Genomic DNA, 16872 nt, shown 5'->3' on the forward strand with positions numbered 1-16872 from the left:
CTATGGGATCGCCGGCGCGCTTAATCGATCCGTGGCTTCCGATTAATCGGCAGCTTTATCTGATCCAGGTATATCGCGTGTCGCGGCATTGTTACCGATCGAATCGGTGTGCGAGAAATCCGAGTGCGTCATGTTCTCTGCTCACACGCTCGCGCGCGCGTAATAAAACGCACCGCGAGTTCCGCGGGCGAGATAATTTCGGCCGCTAACGATTTCACCCTTTTGTTCAGATGACGTTTGATTGTCGTATGCGTCGAATGCAAAATAAATTCGCATTAAAACCCGAAAAGATTTACGCATTTTCTACGCCTACGCGCAAAAGCGGTTTTGCTTTTCGTTTTACTCGCCATAAACAAATACCTCCGCGGCTCATTTTAAAATGTATCGAAATGTGTCATCCTACGCTACATTCCTTCTTATCTTATCGCGTAATAAAGGGGAGATATTGTCTCGCGCGTTGTAATGTTTATTCTATTCTCTCCTTATCTAGACTGCGCCGCGCCAATGGGATGAAAACTTAATCCGCTCTCTATATTTCACTACGAAGAATTTTTAGATAACCTGATAAGTAATAAGGATTAAAGACAAAGAGATATCAAATATTTCTTCCTATTCATAAATTTCAAAAAATTTATGTATATAACAATTCTATATAGACATGTTTTTAATAATCTGAATCTCTAATAATGTTTTACAGAGGTTTAAAGAATCGCATAATTAATTAAATTCTTCTAACAGTCTAAACTTACTTATGGTACTTATCCTCAAATTTTCACTTTGTATTTTTAATTTGTTTATACACGATATTTTGAGAGAAAAGGGATGTTTTAACTTAACTTTTACTTTTAACTTAAACTCAATTACCCAGGAGTTTAATTTAATACAATAGCACTATGTATTTTTCCCATATATCGATATATCTTCAATTTAAAAAAATGCAAGACGTGTAATAACTATACATTAATGTAGAAATATGTTACTTTTTGTACTATATATTTTACATTTACATAAAATATGAATCAGATTTTTTATGCAAAAATAAATTTGCGTCACTGTTTTAACATTTAACTCCGTATCGAGAAAAGAAGTTATATGAGGTTGCAGAAATAATCGCAAAATATCTTACGGTGACATGATCTGCAAAATAAATTGTTGAAAACCTTCCTGTAAAGAGATATACGAGTGTTCTTTTATATTGCTTGCCAAACTGAGATTGAATAAGTTGCCAGTATTTTTGGATCCAAACGGCATGCCAGGGACAACAACACTAGGAAATAGGAGGCCACTTAGGCAACACGTGAACGGAATATAATCGCACGCCTTCTCCGCGAGTGAACACGCGCGATCGCAATGCTCGACGATGCGATTTGCGTTGCGCCTATCAATATATACGTGCAATTTGACGTCAATTAAGGACTGACAGACTTGGGCTTATTAATCGAACCGGGAGTGGCCTAATTAATTACGTATAACCTAATGAATTCCCATAAGTGGATTTTAGAGGTCAGCGTTTATCGTTTCTCCTGAGTCGCACACATATTTTATTAAAAGCTTTCGCAATCAGCTTTTAATTAATATGCAGCAAACACGAAAACTTCTCAATTAATGTGCAAATTAATTCGCTAATTATTATTTAGATTCTTTAGATATTGCATCACGTAATTTATTTAGATGTAATTTTTTAAATGCACAATTTTGATTAAAATTGCTTTATAAATCGTTTTAATCTGTTACCTATAGCGTTATTAACGGCGGTGCTTAGACGCTTAGACTATTGTCCAGAAACTCGATTGGTCTCGCCGTCTCGTTGTCGATCGAGATACAAACAGTGTATTCATATTGCATCGCGTGTATAATCAATGCGTATTGCGTATCGATTAGATGCGATTGGGGAGGACGGTTTTGGAGCTCGTTCAAAGCAATTGACTGAGGTAGATAAAGCGAACACGGAACTGTCCATCGCGTTATGGAATATTCACGGTATATCCACAAGCTCAATTGTAATTGCATATGTCAACGTATTTCTCTGTAAATTTCGAGAAACTCCGATCCGGGTAAAAACCTTTTATCAGGTGAGTCTCTCATTGAAGGAACCTGTTCCAACCGGTTTACGGCTGTACTAATGCCCCTGTGTTGCGTTTCTCTCTCTCTCTCTTTTTCTCTGTCGTTTGCGCAAAGCTTTAAAACAGCGATCGTGGTTTTCATTTTTGTAAAATTCTCTTGGTTTCGCTATACCTACATACATAAATCTTGTTTTTTTAAAACGCTGATATAAATATTTTCTTTTTAATTTTCCAACGTTATGTCTAAAATATTAAACTTTACGGCAAATCGTTATAAGATTATTAAAATTTTTTCGTTATTATTATATGTGCTTTTTGCGGCCTTCTGTCCTTTTAGATGAACATTGTACACGCTTAGGTGAACACGCTCCTAAATTTTTCAATCTTTTTCAACGCTTTAAATAAAAAAGCGAATTTCGCGGAGCATAATACCTACAGTTAAAATCGTAATAACGACGTTCTGCGACCGGCTCTTTACAAATGAACTTGCGACTCTCGCGTTAGTTAATTGAAGCTTTATATAACGCGCCAACCGTCTCCGAAAGAGTCGAAGAGATTTTTGGACAGAGACCAAGCGCACATGGCGGAGGCAACGTGAAATATTCATGCACACGATGCACTATTCATGGACGCTGCTCGTCCCCGGCGTCGGCGGTGTCGGCGGCGATGACGCAAGATCTATGGAAACGCATGACCGTGCATAACACCGATTACCTTAAGCCAATACCCCAAAACGAGGTCTCCATCGATCGAGAATGCGCAATACCTCACATCTCTCTTTCTCTCCCCGGCAACTTACCTGCCTGCCGGCAGATTCACTTTATCATCGTTATCTCCGTCGCGAGATGCAGCGCTTATCAAACAATTAACGGCTGTTTAGATAGAATTTTTATTCAGCCTGCAGTCTATATTATTATATAATATATATCTTCGTTTTATCTTCGTTAATGTGAGTGGCGCATAAAAGTTCTCGCTCTGTTCAATTAGTTTACTCGATTCACTCAATCGATTTAACGTAATTTGTGTGACTGCGTGCAGCGAAACGCTTTTCACGGATGAATTAATTCACCAGTCACGCTTATGTGTCTTTTATACTTCTTTTACCGTTTCCGTCTGTCGTGTATTAACAAATTTAATCTACAATAATAAAATTTAATGACAATGGCTTCTCGCCCCCGCCCACGCTTATACAATATATTATACAATATATGTAATAACAAGCAGATTTATAATTTGTTTTCCTCCAAAATATGCTTTGTAATTTTAATTTATATCCTTCTTAATACAGAGAATGTACTGGTACAAAAGAACACTTAAATAATTTAGAGCTTTAAATGAAGTTAATATGTAAATACTACAACGAAGTTTAACACGATTCATCGACGATGTAATTATAGTCATTTGAATAATTCCTTGAATAATTAATAAAGCTAACGACCCATTGACCGCAGAACGTAGCCAACGATTCCTTGAATAACATGGTTACAACATTGTTCCACATACATATCACAGTCTATTGTGTCTGGTAAAACACGCGCGGTACAGTTCGCCCAGTCTCGCGTGATCGCAACGCGGTCTCGGAAAGCGCGATCAATCTTCGATGCTGATTTTTTCCTGAAGAAAAGAGCACCGTCCTCTCTTAAAAATATTTATTATCACGTCACGCTTTAACCGCCGTTCATGTGAGTAAAGCGGCGATCTTTTTTTCTGCCGCGCGACACGCTTAGCTATTTTACTAAGATTAATCGCACGCTTTTACAGTTTCACCTAACTATAAGGGATTTCTAAATGCGTCGCTTTAAGCACAAGGAGTTGAATACCATTATCAATCTTGCAAGTTACTTAGTTAGTAAAAACCTGTTACAATCTTTTATGAAAGTCGGGCGAGAAAGAAAACGCGCGCTACAAGGATACATCTACATTTTACATATATAACTACTATATTATTATCTGTAATCTCTCTATAATTATATACCATCTGTAACTTTCAATTAATTTTTTAGATTATTTATCTTATCTAATTCCAATTAAAATATTTTATATTATTTTTATCTGAAGTATTATATCTGCGTTTTTGTGTTTTATCAAAAATATCTACACTCTAATAAGAACTCTTCGAAGTACCAATAATGACATACTAATTGGAACTAAGAACATAAAGCGAGCATTCAGTCAATGGATCGGCATCAGTTGTGAAGCGCTTTAATACAACTCTATCGTATTAAATCGCTCGCGCCGTTCCTTTATTTTAAGAACTTTTTTGCGTACGGACTTATTATTAATATCCAACGAGCAATTTTATATCGCTCTCGATATTTTCAGTAAAATACACGGAAAAATGCAATCAATATACTTTGAGATAAATTCAGTGCTTAATATGTATTATCAGACAATTTGCGTTTCAATTAAAGTTATAAAATTCAACAGCTTTCTATATCTCCAAAAATTTATGTAAAAAAAATATTTTTTCCAAATTTCGAATAGCAATTATAAATTATAAATTATAGCGATAAATTTCTTAATGTAGTCATAATAACTACATTAAGAAATCGATAATTGAAAATCATAATGTACCAATAATAGTGCGATCAAAATAATCAATATATAGCTAAATGATTTACAGCTAGTAAATATATTCATCAAGAATGGACTATTTCACACGTACACCCGTTAATCTTCGACGTCGGCCTTCGAAAGATATTTAAATTGCAAATAGCAGAGACCTCGTTACGGCAAGGTAAAAGTTCTTTTTGAAGAAATGCAGCAAAACGTGTACTAAAAAGATGGGTACAGCTACATTTGAGTTAATGCAGGTAAGAAACGATTCGTTAGAAAACGCTCCTGCTGCGTGGGAGGAAAGGAAGTGTATCGAACGTGCATTCAAGTACGCGCGCGTCAATGGCGCGCGATTTCGCGACAAGGCCAAGGACCGCGACTTTTTATCAACGGCCGAACCGTTGTCCCAACTGTTTCAATAACGCGATGTAACGACGAAATTCATCGCGGAGAAGGCCGCGGGGATATTTTTACACGCGGATATTTTCCGCCTACGCCTGCAATCCGACGCCCATCTGCAATTTGCAGATACATCGTGACTTATTAAAAGCTTAAAAGCTATAAATTCCCAAACGTGCAAAATGAGAAAAATCGACGGAAACAATAAAAAATTTTGATATTGTTAGTTGGTATTTTAATACGCACAGTTAAAAACGAGTGTTGAAAAATGTATGTATTGTTGTCTACGTTTTTTACTATGTTATTTATTAACATATCTATTTTTTTTATTTTTTTTGCTTTATTATTTCAAGCCGTTAGCTTTTTCAGGTCGTTAATCAAACACAAGTGGAAGAAAAAACTAGATACGGGCATTGGAACTCTATAAATAATAATTCCAAATTCCTGGATGCCCATCCGGTCTTCCAATTTCGTACCGTTTTCTGCGTGATCCGAATTATAGATGCTGCTTAACATGCTTTTTGCGTGATTCGGTGGCTTTTACGCGCGATAAAACCGTACCCGTATGTACATGGAACCGGGAGAGAAACCCTTCATATGCACGCAAGAAACATGGAATTCTCTCGCATACGTTCTTACGTGCGCAGGAATCAAATCGAATCTATCGATCCGATATGCAAAGCGCGTTGCGATAACGTTTATTTATTTATCTAATCTATATTTGCATATTTCCTTTTTATTTATCTTATCTCAATATATTGTCTAATCACAATTGTTCTTCGCTTAATGAAGAAAAATGTATTCCTCAGGAAAAAAATACATTCATGTATGAACTTCGGTTTAATAGAAAAAATTGATTTTTTTCCTTTTTCCATTCTTATAATCCGCATCTGCTGAGAATACGGAAAAGAAGAAATGTCAAGTGCACTCGATCTCCTCATCGAGACTTGTCCAAGCAGTCGAGATGCAATCGCGGTGAAAGAACGAACGGAAAGAGTACCCCGCGGGTTAGAAAATATCTGGCTGTCGACCCTCACAGTCGGGGGAGAGATTCTCTCGAGTATAAGTAGAAGAGTCCAATTAGACGGCCGGCTGTCGAGGAGCAGACGTCCGCGGAAATTCTGCTTCGTTTGTGATTTCGCGAGGAGAGGAACAGTTTATCGAGATAATATATAGATAATACAGATCCCAACGCGGACGGCCGGCAGAAGAGAATAATCGTCGAAAATGCGAGCGATATCGCGAATTCGCGAGTCGAGACGGCGTAGCAAGAAAATCGAAACACGAACGCTCGGCGGCGAGTTTACGCGCACAAGCTCGACGCGGTTGCGCCGCACTTTCCACAGAGTGTGCTTTATAATTTATCTTGCAACGCCGTCGGCGGCCCGTCGCATTCGAATCGCGTTACTCTTGCGTAATTCACAGCGCGGTTAATACACGACGCGGCGACTAAATCGGATTTTCAGATTAGTAAACAGAGTCATTGTACTTTGGCCGATTTATTCGACTCAGGCGAATGTCGGGTAACCGTAAATTGCGGCGACTCTCGTTGAAGAGATTTCAAAGAACTATGGGGAATGCCCCGTACTATTATAACAAAATGTATCTCAAATTATATTCGTTTCTCATTCAAACTCATTTTAAATTGCTTAAAGTTGCTTAAATTCAAGAATTAAATAAGAAAATCTCAAAATCACATTGTTAAGTTCATAGGGTCAATTTTGAGTAATTTTTAACTATTCTATAGAGGTCGCCACTGCTCCTACTCAATATGTAGTTAATTTAATTAAAACAATGTTAATTTAACTAAACTAATGGAATTAAAATAATCCTATTTTATTTTAAACTAATAAATTTTGACGCACATAGTAGTTAAAAATAACAAAATAAATCTAACTCATGGTATCGGTTTAAATTTCATCCTTTAACCTTTAACAGTGCAAAATACATAATACGTGTGTGAGTAATCAAAAAAGCTCAATAAAATTGTATTATATCCCATGTAATATAGATATTCAAATATTTTTATTTTTTTAAATGTCACGATAATAAAGAAATTTATTTTTATCGCAAACAAACCGATATCTAAACATGAACTCTGATTAATGAAAAATATGTGATTGGTATACTTTATTGTTATATTCTGATGCGTTTTTATAATTTGACACTTGTTCTTTTCGCCGGACAGATAAAAAGCCATGTGAGATCTTGTGCTGATAAATCTCTTTGTTTTATTCGCAAAAAGAGTCACGAACAACCGACCGAAGGATATTGGTCAGCATTGGATGTTTAACGGTGCATGAACGGTCTACAAAGTTAGGCATGCTGGCATAGTTAAGCCATGATTTCGCGCTAACAATGTTTTTTCACGATTTCAAGAACGCCCGCGAAATTACCAATTTGACGCAAATAAACGTCACTATGTTTTGCATAATCTTTTTCTCGTGCAAAAATTACGTATTCCTTCAATATTTTCTTTCGCACCAATACGAAGCGTTTTCAACGGTCTTTCAAAAAATAAAAGTTTAATAGGAACATAATTACACTATTAAACATTGAAAGATGAAATTTAAACAAATATCTTGTTAAATAACATTTTGTTATTTTTACCTACCATGTGTGTCAAAATTTATTATTTTAACACAAAATTGTACTATTTTAACTCAATTGGTTTAGTTAAATTAATATTGTTTTTAATTAAATTAATGACATATTAAGTAGGAGCTGTGGCAACTTATAGGAATGATTAAAAATGACTCAAATTGAGCATAATTTTACACACACTACAAAAACAGTCTAATATTATACAAAAATTTTTAATGAAAATATATATTATAAATTTAGAATTTTAAAGTAATATTTGTTTATATTTGTGGAAAATTCCGGTTATTAAAAAATTTTTTAATTAGAATCTAATCGTACTTTATATAAAAAATTTATTAAAAAATTCGATTATTTTTATCATTACGTAACGTACATTGATTATAAATTGTTCTTTCTCGAAAGCTATATCTCTTCACGTTTGTAAAACGTATCGTGGGCGGTCTAATCGTTCTAAAATAGGAAATGCAAATAATCGAAATGAGTGAGGTGGAATATAGATATATCGCTCGTTTCCGCCGCCGGTGATTATTACGTAAGTTTCTCGCGTGAGTTCTCTAATAAGTTATTTTGCGAGACTCTTCGAGTCATTATGCTAAGAGAATCATCATATGTCACTCACCAGTCGGGGAACAGTACCGGTGCCTCGGCGAGGATGTCTCGCAGGAGAGTGGTCGCGGGCGGCACGTGAGGCAGCATGACAGGTGCGAAAACACCGCAGACTCCGGCGCTGCGTCCATGTCGCGCCTCGTATCGGCTAAGGTAGTTCGTCAGATAGCCGAGCAGACGGTAATGCGAGGACGGCAGGGTCGACAGTAGTTCCTTCGTCGAGGCGATCCACGAATCGTGATCGTTTGCGTAGTTCTCTGCGACAGACATTTTCACAGAATTTATCAAGAGCGTCGGAAGTGACGCAGACCCAAATCAAAGTTGCAGTAACATTCTATAGCAAAGTTTCCCTCCAACACTAAAATATTCCGTATTCATTCAAATTTTCAAGTGAAAATTTAAATTATTTAACTCGTAACCGCATTTGACACATCTCGGAATGATATTTAGACGCGAATGGAGCATTCCCTTCTCGGAAAATCCTGAATTATTTTGAGAAATTGATATAGCATTATTGATGCTCACGGGCGTGAATGTTGAGCAGTCTGCCGACGAGAGTGGATGGCACGACCGGCTGCGGCAATTCCTTTAGATATTGGCGAAGAAGGGTCGCGGCCGTCGGCGGGCATCCGGCTGCTTCCAAATCGGCATCGCCCCGCCGCTCGAAAGCCGCCCTTAGCCGTTCGGCCAGGCGGGGACTGCCGCCCGACAGGCGGAACACCGCCGCGCTTTGGAAGCCGTGCACCTCGATGTAGCTGCATAGCCGGTGCACCACGTATGGCACGCCCGTGTCGAGGTACGACTCGATCAGCTCCAGCCGGGTGCCGAAGATCCTGCTGGATCCAGCGCCGCGGCCTAACAGCGAACCTGCCAGGACGCGCTTCACGCGAGCGAGACGAGACTCGTCCTGAAACGCGAGGGACTTGTTAACCCGCCTAAGTCTTGCGCGTTTTCGAGTATTGTAGTCAAAAAGCACACGTTCAAAATTTAAACTATCTCCTTTCTGTAACAAAATATGTAAATTATATGTGTAATAATTATAACAATGTATAAACATAAAGGTGAAATATTATCAATATGTAGGAAATATCATAAAGTAAAAGTTTTTTCGAAAGTAAATTGCAAAATTAGTAAAGATATATCTATAACGTAAAGAGCTCTCAGCAAAAATGATGTCCCTATATATATATTATTTATTATTATTTGTTAAGTGTATAATATCATTAATTGTTAAATAATTATTATTTAATTATAATATAATTATGTTTCGTATTATATATGTATGTAATAATTATATAACATTTAGTAATCAAATATAATACAGTATTACAGTTTCATATTAAATAAAATCAATTATTAATTTCTTTCTAGATAAAGTCTAGCTATATAAAATTATAAAACTCTCTCTAATATTTGTCTCTATATGTCTACGTTTCTTAACTCGTTTAAACGACGTACTTACATTTTACATCCACTCTGCACGCTTTACGTGGAGTATCGAGCGATAAATGATATTTCCGACATTTGCAAGACATTTATACGGGTCGTATAAATGATTAGTGAGGTAACAGGGAACGAGAAAGCGTAATCGACGAATGGCCGCTAAGTGTTGAAAAGGCAGTGCATCGGACAAAGTAGAGTAACGATAGATATAGACTCCGTATTCTCGCTCAATGCAGTGGAAGGGCCGGGAAGTTTCTATAGCCGTATCTCGAATATAGAACGAAAGCTGCTTTACGCCATTGTCTATTTACTAAGACAGCAGTAGCCGTTGCAAGTAAGAACTTTACGCAGCGCAGTTCTCCTAATCGTTATAAATTAATAAACAAAAAAATGCGATGAAGCTTGAAGAAAACACGTAAATCTATCCTAGCGGATGAAAAATTATTACTTCATTATTAAAAAATTATTACTTATATTAAGAAACACAATTTCGCAAAATATACATGCAAAAATATATATATCTACTTATAATGACTTCTGAGCGCATCAGACATGATTATTAAAATAATCGTAAAAGACGCAAGTTATGACACTTTGCGTTAAATGTAAATATGCAGTAAGTGCCGTGAAGAGTACCTACCTTATCGTGTGTTTGACGAGAGCACGTGGGGCTTGCTGAGGATCCATGATGATGGTGATGATGGTGGTGGTGGTGATGATGATGATGTTCTTGCTGAGGGCGTCTCATCCCACTTTGTCTGCACCGCGACCTGCTGCCGCACTAACAAAAGCGACGAGCAAACTTGTAAGTCGCACGATATGCGACAGCAAGTAAAACGACGGCCGCTCAAAGATTCGTTATTTACTATCATTCTTGCGTCTGAGTAAAATCTCGGTTTCTATCGTGGTTAAATCAGAAAAAAAAATATCAGACGGGCAACTTCCTAAATAAAAAGACTAAATTTTGCGTAAGAAATTCACTGAATGATATGATGTTTCAATCAGGAAATTCAATATTAATGTTCCCGAGAGATACTGGAGGATAATAAATATAAATTTAAATAGATACAAGTATTTTTCAGAAATAAAAGCGGACCGAAAAAAATTACTGATCTCTTTTCGGACGGAAAATTGGAGGCTTCATATCGACCTAACGCGAGGTAACTACCGTGTCATTTGCACGATCGTGCTAGGAAACACAGCACGTCAGTGCACCGACATTGGCGGAACAATCGTGGGAGTAATTTCAATATTTTCGCAAGCGCGCGATCGATGAGCGGCGCGTGACGAGAAACGCGCATTCATAACACAGGAAAAGCTCCATTCGAATAGATCGATGAACCGTAAATGTCGTCGTCCTCGCTCCTACATCAACATCCTTTACCATATATATTTAAAAATAAAAAGACGAGTTGATAAACTATCGCGCCGTAACATCTCCGTAACAAATACGATACATTAATCATTCTCAATATTTTTAATATTATTCTTTTTTCAAGCACAATATTTCTATACTTCTTGCGTTTGACTTTTAATTAGAATGTTCTACTTTGATTTAATTATTATTTCAAAGTGCGTTGTATTTATAATGCGATTCCTTTAAAGTCGTGTATTTCAGTTTGCAAAAGCGAAAGAAATTATTCATCGAAACTGGGCAGTCTTTGCTGGCAATTGCCAGCTTTCTCGAACAAATAAGTTTTTTACGACGTAAGTTCCAACGACACAAAGTATGTTATCGAAAATAACTCGTCGCGAGACCGTTGCACCGATAACCGATATCGCGGTCGATCAATTTATCTTGTCATCCCTTCTTGCATGAGAGAAAGGTGCGCAGTTTCGAAGGGCGATTACGAGACGGTTAATGATGCTCGCCGATGATGCTCGGTCGCGACTGATGCGGGAGATGCGCGGAGAAATTTCACGCGAACCGGATTACTCATGCATTTGCACCAAAATTGTGCCAAAATTTCCTGATTACGTAACCGAGGAGGCAGACGTGTCGAGACTCTTGCGTGCGCGTGACATAAATATGCGGCTTTTAATCCGTTTTAATCGCCTACACGCCAAATTTGTGACGCACATTGGAAAATTACTGCACAGTATCGTTTTTTAATCGCGCTAGACGTTTTGGATGTTTGCCATCAGAAAACCAATGCTCTTGTATTGAATTCTTTGATAAAGACACGAGAGATTATAAAGTGTTTACTTCTCTATTTTACTATGTCTCTATAGACATCCTAATTAATTAATAAAAAGAAAATATTTTTTGCAAGACAATTATGAGGTCATCATGTACTTCCTATAACTGAGCTATCATACTTTAATCATTTTAAATATATCACTATACATCTTCGAAAAGTTTAATAAAAAGAAGTTTTAATTAATTATAATTTAATGTTAGTTTCATATTATGTCATATTTCAAGTAAATATAAAATTTTTTAATGTCTCAATAAATTAAATAAATTAACAATAGGAAAATACGATTAGGGACTTTGTACATCTAATTTGATTAAAAGCATTATTTGTTTCACTTTGTACGCTGTTTAATAATCGATCAGTTAAAATTACTAATTAACTATATACACACAATAATTGTTCATAATTATTCGCTTGTATCAACCATATAAAATATGCAAATGTTAAAGAGAAACACTCACAATGCACTCTCTCGCGATCCTCCACAGGTTGAAGTACACTGAGCTCAGCGTGGCAGCTGTCTCGTCTTGCCCCTCCCTCCTGTCGTCCCCTCGGCTGGATTCGTCGTGAGTATGTACCGATAATGTTGTCTCTTCCGGGTTACAAATATCGTGCTTCTTCGGTCCGGCCAGTTCCGGCGACTGGGATCACGAATTTATCCCGAATACCGCGAGTACCGAGTACCGAGTACCGAACGCGAGACGTGTACACACTTCCTCGCTTGAGAGTAGCCCGTTCTGTTCTCGTCGGGATTTTAATTTATCTTGGAATAACACGAAAATAGGAAAGTCGTTCTTGTTCGTCTTCGTGGTTGGAAGGGCAAGGAACGACTCGTGGGGGTGTGTATGTATGTGTTATGTATGTATGTATATATGCGAAAAAGGACTCTCGCAGCAGAGAGAGAGAGAGATAGAAGGGCTGTCGAAGAAGAAGAAAAGTCCTTCTTGCGTGCGCGTGAAAATTTCGAACAACCGTGTGTGTTTTTCTTCGTTTTTTACTTTTTACGACGACGGCGACGGCGACTCGACTAGTAGTTCTGGGTTCATGTCCCTATCACGGCACATCGCATCGAGCCCTTTCTCTAAGGCAAAGGGCACTGCCTATGGCTGCTTCAGGAAGTGAGTCGACACCAGCCGTAGCGTAAGCATCGAGGGTCGGAGCCGGGATGAGGTCTAGGTCACCACTCCGCTCCTGGCCCTGGCATGGTCTACGTACCTCCTGCTCGGGCGCTTACTGCACCCGCTGCGCTCTGGAAATAAAAAAAAAACATGAAAAGGATAAAGGATTTGCCACTAATTGTGGAAGAGATACTTCAAGATCAACGTATCCTTCTGTAAACAGCTTCTTTCGCATTAAATTCTAAAATATGTCAATTTAAATACTTTTTGTAGCGAATATATTTATTATGGAAAGTAAAGTATCTTCTAGGCCTCGATTTTACTCGCGTGGGAAATATTGGGATCGACTTGATTTGATTTTTGGTCCGATATCGATTTAATCCTTTCCGACTGCTTGATATTAACGCGCGCTTAATATTAATATTAATAATGAGCTATAATAATAGCTCTTGACGCGTGATATATATTTAAAATGATTTATGTTTATATATAAGGCTATCGTTCTATTTTTGCGTGCGCGGTATGTAGTATGTAGCACATGCATAATTACATTATGCATAAATTATTTGACAAGCATATATAATAGATCATTAACTTATGAATACATGTTGGTGATTGAACAAAGAAACAACCCACATATTGCAATGCTTCAGCGAATAACTTTTTCCCGTACAAACTGATATCCGTTTTTATAGAAGATATAGAAATAATTATTTGACATAAAAGAACAAACTCGTATGTATTCTGTCGTCAAAATATTTGTCAAGTATTCCTTTTATAAGTATTCTTCTTATGCTGATGTATGTTGTGAGAATTATAAGCTATACGAATTAGAATAGTCTCTTGGTTCTCTGCGTGCTTCGGACGCGTGGAAGCCATAGAATCGCACCTAATTCTGAATCGACCGCGTAACACGGCCCAATTTGATTACGTTCGTTGATTCGTTTAGCGTGTCGCGGTCTCTGTCGACTGCGACCGTGTTTGAAAAATATGCATCGCGATTGAGGAAAAAAATCGAGGAACGCGTCTCATGCGACTTTTGCAGATATAAATAGTTTTCTCGTGACGTAAGATGCTTAACGAGATTACGTGTAAATCTCCGTTTTAATTAATTCAATGGTAAGAAATTTAAACATTTTATTAATTTCATATTAGCGATATGAAATAACAGTCAAAATGTATTTATATGTAAAAGACTTCTAGATAAATCAAGCTTCTGTCGAATTTACATTAATTTATCATTATTTGTTACATGAAGCGAGAACCACGAGCATTGTCGATTTTGTAGAGACACGGCGATGATTCGATGTTAATGCATTTTGCAGCAGAAGAGTACGTAATTAATCGTGGCTATCAAGCTTTTCAGTACGCGCGACAGCTTATGAAATTAACGTTCGTGATGCTCAAATTTAATTTAATTAATATTCATCATTTGCTCATTTGCAACAATCGTCATCGCAAGCTCGTAATAACTATATGTCATCTTAAAGACACTACTGCCTTCTTTCTACAAGTGTTATGAAATATATAGCGAGTATTTCAATACAAGTAAAGTAAATTTCACGAAAGAGACTTTTGTTTAATATTTTTATATTTAAATTCTATTAAAATGTTCTCTATTAACTTGAATAACACGATTGATTGAAAAAAGTATAAGAAATTAAGTTATTATTAATTAAAATGCTTTGTCGTGGTTATTAAAACATATCTAACATTATAAAATGTATATATAAATATAAAATATTTTTCTTCAAAGTCTTGAAGTAGTGCATTTTTTATTCGCTTGATTATAACTGTTTCATTTTCAAAGAGCTCTAAGATTTATCTTCTTCATCAAGATTTCTAAAAAAAATTGATTTACATAAAGATATAGACCACTCATATCGCGACGCTGTCTTTCATTTCCTTTCCTGTGATGTACGTGTCGAAACGACACGAGGGATTTCGCGCAGCTTACAGTCGAGGGAGAATGAAATTTGCGTAAGCCGCTTGGCTTTTTCGCGCGATTCTCTAAACTGTTTGACAGCCGTGTTACACGAGAAACGAGATATAATTTTCGTGAATAATTACGCGGAAAATGCGCTCGACGAGTTTAACAACGTTACATAATGATCCATTTAATGCTCATTTAAATTATCTACAAGATCGAGCCTTAAAGTAATAAAAATAATAATATTGGCATGCAAAATTCTGCAACCTGCGAATCGTTCATGAATCTTATATAATCGTAGTACCTATACTCAGCGCTCGCGAATTGCAGAGAAGATTCGGTACGACTACGAAAGCACGGAAAGGGTTACATCACTATTCTACCAACTTCTCATGTATGTTCCGTACCGAACTGCGTTATTCAATACGGAAACTACGCGCAAATGTACAACTATTCATTTATTCAGCAATATTGCGTCCGTTATAGCAATGCAGTGTCAGCAAAATTTGATTGTTTGTTCTCATGCTTACGCTAAGTATAGAGAACTTCTTCAGCAAATAAAACGAAATAAATAAGATTCCGATTCAAAATTCAAAGACACAGCGAAAATTGACAAGCGCAGGTAATCAAGTTTTGTAATCAACAAATCGCACATATGGGAAACATTAAATCAATAAATAAAAAATTACGAAGTTTGTGCCAATCAATTTTAACAAAAATTTTTGAAAAATTAAATTTAACTTTTCACAGCTAAATTTTTTTTTAAGACAAAATACTCCGGCACATGTTCACTATTTAATCCTTGTAAGTTAAAAATTAATATTAGTATAGAAATACAAATCGATTTTCTGTATAATTATTAAATAGTCTTTTGATATATGGATTAAATATTATCGACGTTTAAAATGAGGAACCCGCTTGGGAACACTGACCTAATACTTTCAGCGGAAAATTGCAGTGGAAAGATTCGCGCGCAGGCGATCAATTCGCTCGTTCGCGAAATATCGTGCGTGCATGCATCAGCTCAGTTGTGCATGCCCGCGTAGGGTGTCTGCGATCGATATTTCCCGTGAGGGTAAATGGAATGAGCGTTTAATTTCGTACGGCGGAAGAGCCGGCGTGGCGTTCTCCCAGGCTAATGACGTGCCGATCAAATGGAATGCACCTGTTCGCAAAACGTCGCGAGAGACGCAGTTCACGTAGAAATCGTGTATTCGAGGCAGAAGTACAGACAACAGTCTTCGCATTCGTTCCTTATTTCCTGCAAAAACTATCGGAATAAAAATGTGAGAATACTTAATAAGAAATAAACGCGAGGGAGAAAACACAAGGAGCGAGTTGTGTTTATTCGCGTTTTAAATTCAGAACCTGTTATCTAAGCTCATAATCCGGAAAAGCCACTTTACGAGGTGGATTTAGCTATAAGCGATAAAAAGAAATTTAAGAAAGAATTATCTCGCGAGTTATGAATATTTCACGCGGATTTTGCAAATTTTCAAAAGCAAAAGAAAAGAACCCCTTGCTGATTACAGACACGATCAAGGACACGATGCACTCCAGAGTTCTCGACGCACAATTATTCGTAAATTCGTATCATCGTATTATACCTTTGAGAATTTTATTTCTCAAATTCAACGCTTATATATTTCATATTTCTATTTTCTCTCGCGCGCTCTTTTATTCCTCGCGTCGTCGCATCTCGTTTTTATAGTTCATTGTGCCACGACCCTTGCACCTGCGCCCCGGTCGAGGGGAAGAGAACGGGGGGGAGTACGTTGCACTTAGCAACAACCGCACGTTTTTATGTAACCATTGGGAAGAAATCGAATTCCGTCAGGTCGACGACGTGTTTACACGTTTTCCGAGATGCGAATATTTTTCTCGCTATTATATCTACGCGTGAAAGAGATCGGCCTCCAGCAGAGCTTTCACCCCTCCTCACATACACTGTAAAA

General features: G+C 37.1%; 1 protein-coding gene across 3 annotated transcripts in view; it reads right to left on the reverse strand.

The window, feature by feature from the left end:
- LOC112460075 (protein FAM13A) overlaps positions 1-16872 on the reverse strand; it is a 51112-nt gene that overhangs the window by 24900 nt on the left and 9340 nt on the right. For 2 of the 3 annotated variants that reach the window (XM_025024536.1, XM_025024537.1), the window contains 4 exons: positions 12331-13118; positions 10312-10452; positions 8754-9135; positions 8242-8485 (listed from right to left, as the gene is read on the reverse strand). In XM_025024536.1, the coding sequence (XP_024880304.1) occupies positions 8242-8485; positions 8754-9135; positions 10312-10419 (734 nt within the window). In that variant the 5' untranslated portion in view covers positions 10420-10452; positions 12331-13118. Of the gene's footprint in view, positions 1-8241; positions 8486-8753; positions 9136-10311; positions 10453-11468; positions 11974-12330; positions 13119-16872 lie in introns of those variants that run through there. The other variant, XM_025024538.1, reaches the window with a different exon arrangement.

Source organism: Temnothorax curvispinosus, unplaced genomic scaffold (assembly GCF_003070985.1).
Source record: "Temnothorax curvispinosus isolate PA1 unplaced genomic scaffold, ASM307098v1 QBEX01010307.1, whole genome shotgun sequence".
Taxonomy (NCBI): Eukaryota; Metazoa; Arthropoda; class Insecta; order Hymenoptera; family Formicidae; genus Temnothorax; species Temnothorax curvispinosus.